The 3,537-nt window shown below is 34.8% G+C and overlaps 1 protein-coding gene across 1 annotated transcript; it reads right to left on the reverse strand.

Moving 5' to 3' along the window:
• Positions 1–966: 966 nt before the first annotated feature.
• Positions 967–3,171, reverse strand: LOC127252684 (pentatricopeptide repeat-containing protein At3g62470, mitochondrial-like). Its single transcript, XM_051276964.1, has one exon. It carries the CDS (start codon positions 2,827–2,829, stop codon positions 1,012–1,014), a length of 1,818 nt encoding a protein of 605 aa, XP_051132921.1. The 5' UTR covers positions 2,830–3,171; the 3' UTR covers positions 967–1,011.
• Positions 3,172–3,537: the final 366 nt, after the last annotated feature.

Genomic DNA, 3,537 nt, shown 5'->3' on the forward strand with positions numbered 1-3,537 from the left:
TTATTATTATTATAATAAATACAATAATATAATATAATATAAAAATAAATAACTTATATATTATATTTTAATACAAATTAAAAAATATAATTAATTTTTATTTTTAATTTACGTACTATATTTGGATTAAAATTTAAAATTTAAATACCGAATGTAAATAGGAGTATATAATTTTTTTAATTATACTTAAATTACTAAATATAATTTATAAAATTTTAAAATAAATTATAAAATACAAATTATATAGTATTATACTGTAATTTTATGTTTAATTGATATATTATCCTTAAATTAAAATTTTAAAATATAAATAATCAAAATTTAAAAAGTACATTTTTTATACTTTAATTTAAAATCTTTAAATATAATTTATAAAAAGTGTTATAGAAAAACTAGTATAATATTAACCGCATGTCCTTTTAAATAATTTTAACAATTTAAAAACACTTTCAACTATACAACTTCCAACGGTTTTTTTAGAAAAACTGATTTTATAATGATTTATCCAACCACAAACAGTTTTTTGTTTTTATAATGATTTATCCAAACACAAAATCAAACTGCTTCTGCTTTTACTTTTGGCTTCTGCTTATTTTTTAAGTCAATCCAAACGGAGCCCAAAAGAAAATACTTAGGACCGAACAGTACAGGTTGAACGAGCAACAGCACAACCCGAAAGGAAGAAGAAACTCAAGCCATATGAATATGAAGATTTTGATCATAAAAAATCTTTATTCAAAAAGGGTCATCATAACAACACTCAGTAGATATAATGCAACAAAATACAATTTTTTGCTGGACCAATGCAAATCACATAAATAAATTTCGAAACAAGTACCGGATTATAAAGAATTTGACATATTTGCGTTGAACAACACTTATTTACAACAAAAAAAACCATAGTTTGCACCACCAAAAACAACTCAATTCCACAGCTCCACCAGTGATTCAGATTTTCAGGCAGCCACATCAAGCAGCAGAACTACGGCACCAGCACAGGCAGATCTTTTGTCACCATCTTCGCAATCTTTCCAACAATTTAGCTGAGCCAGAGTTTCTTGAGAAGCTCATCCTTTGAGCTAAGTTGCTTGTTGCGTGTTGTCTACCTGCCCAAGAAAAGTTAACTTCGAACTTCTTGAAATCAATCTGCGGAGCCTTCATCCCTTTCTCTATCATTTCGTCTAAGTAGTTACAAGCCTCATCAGATCTCCCCTGCCTCATGAGTCCTCCAATGAGAACAGTGTATGAGTTTTCATCGGGACAACACCCGCGCTTCTTCATCTCTTCCCAAACCATAAACCCCATTTCATATTTTTTAGTGACAAAGAAGGACTTCAACATCATGTTGTAAGTGTGAATGGACGGCTGGATGTTACTGCGGATCATCTTCTTATATATCTTAACAGCATCATCCGGATTATGTCGACTTGTCAGCATCTTGATCAGAGCATTATATGTCCGTCCATCAGGTGGGCAGGATCTCTCCTCCATTTCTTGCAAACACCAATAAACCATATCCATCCTCTTCTGATTGGCAAAACCGGTCATTAAACAAGTATATAAAGCAGCATCTGCTGGACAATCAGAATCAAGCATATCATTGAAATAGTCGATAGCTTCTGTCATGTTACCGTGTTTGCACAGATACTTGATTAAGATTGTATAGCTCCTCACATTAGGCAGTGGACCCTTAGCTTTCATCATCTCAAACAATTTGATTGCATCCGACCGAGCATTAACCCTCAGCAGCCCTTCAATCATAATGTTGTGAGCAATGATATCAGGCTTAAAACCATTATCAACCATCTCATTCCAAGTCTTCCCAGCTTCGAGCAAATTCTTCACTGTACACCAACCACGGAGCAAAACAGTGTAAGTCTTTAAGTTCGGCGTGAAACTCAACTCCAGCTTCTCAAACAACATCTGAGCTTCCTTTGCAAGTTTTGCTTTCCCAAGGGCATCCAGTAAGCAATTGATTGTCTCCACACCGACTTTAAAATTATGCTTCTTCATCAAATCAAACACCCCAACAGCCTTTTTTCTCTCTTTGGCAGCAGCAAAAGCTTGAATGCTAATAATAAACGTCTCCATTGTGAGCAGCTTTTTCTCTCCCATTTCTTCAAGCACCGACACCATAGTCTCAAACTGCCTAGCCTTTCCAAGTATATTCATCATAGCATTGTAAGTCATGGAATTATGATTGAAACCAACCTGATTTGCAGCCCAGCCAAAAAACCGAAACGCAGGTTTCCTAGCGTGCTTGAATCTATCCAACACAGACAACACTAATTCATGACTCAAATTCACCCCACATTCATCCAAAACAGCCTCCATATTCCTATCCATAGAAAAAGTTTCATTGATCACTTTGCTAACCCTTTCCACCTCCTTTAAATCAACCTCAACTGCCGAACATTCATTGTCACGCTCACCCCCAACCTCAAAATCAGAAGGCTCTGAATCGACACCCTTAGAAATACAATAGAGCCTATATTCATTCCTACTATATGGTAAACAGTTCAGATTTAAGCCAAGCAAGAAGTTTTGTTGTTCTCCTACTTGCAGGCTTTTTTGAACAGGATAGAGTGAAGAGGTGTGTGGCAATATAAACGGAATTTGACAGTGAGAACTACCGAAGCTACAATAATTAAAAGAATTGAGCAGAAAACGCACGGGCAAAGAGCTACCGTGAACTTGCTTTCCTTGAATTCGTCGCCCTCGTATCGCCGAGTGTAACCCGGCTGCGTCAAGGAATTGTCCGCCATCATATCCACCCAGAAGAGTTGAGAGCTGTAGAGAAATCCGAGAGTTGCTTAAACGAAAACCCATTGCAATGTGCCCATTAAATATGAAAGTAAAGAAATAGAGAATGGGCGCAAGAGACGAAATTATTGGAAGTGGGTATCAATAGAAGGGAAGGGAATCTCCGGCCTAACGTTAGTCGCTCAGATTCAGTCCTCCTTCCTACTTAGACTTGCCCAACCGGTTTCGTACGGCGGTTTGGCTTTTTGCAATCTGTATTAACCTCACGGTTGGGCTCTAAGCAGTCACCGGACGGAGCAGGCAGCAAGGTGAGTGAAGAAGAAGAAAAAGAAGGAAGAAAAGGAGGAGGAAGGAAAGGAAAGAGAGAACGGGGAAGAACTGGTGTAGTGTGGCGATGGGTGATGTTTAGATTAGGGCAAATATTTTGAATAAAATGTATATTTGTCTGACAGGGATTTTAATTCAAGTCCCCCTATTTATAATTAAAAAATTTATATATTATTCTATTAAAATCAAAATTATATCAATATTAATTAAAAAAATATAGATAATTTGACTAAAATTTCTCAACTCAATATTTGATTGTGATTCAATCCATTCTTTTAATTCTTTCACCAATAATTTATATTTTACAAATATTATTACATGTTATCACTCTTATTCTATGACAATTTTTTTTTTATAGTAAAAATCATTATTAGTCACATTTAAATTCAATTTTTTCATTTTTGGTCTCATACAAAAATAATTATCAAAACTAGCTACACTCAAAAA

This window comes from Andrographis paniculata, unplaced genomic scaffold (assembly GCF_009805555.1).
Source record: "Andrographis paniculata isolate CXL003 unplaced genomic scaffold, ASM980555v1 Contig46END, whole genome shotgun sequence".
In the NCBI taxonomy this organism is placed as follows: Eukaryota; Viridiplantae; Streptophyta; class Magnoliopsida; order Lamiales; family Acanthaceae; genus Andrographis; species Andrographis paniculata.

Coding starts and splice junctions, on each gene's coding strand:
- LOC127252684 (XM_051276964.1), bottom strand. CDS start 2,829: ATGGGTTTTCGTTTAAGCAACTCTCGGATTTCTCTACAGCTCTCAACT.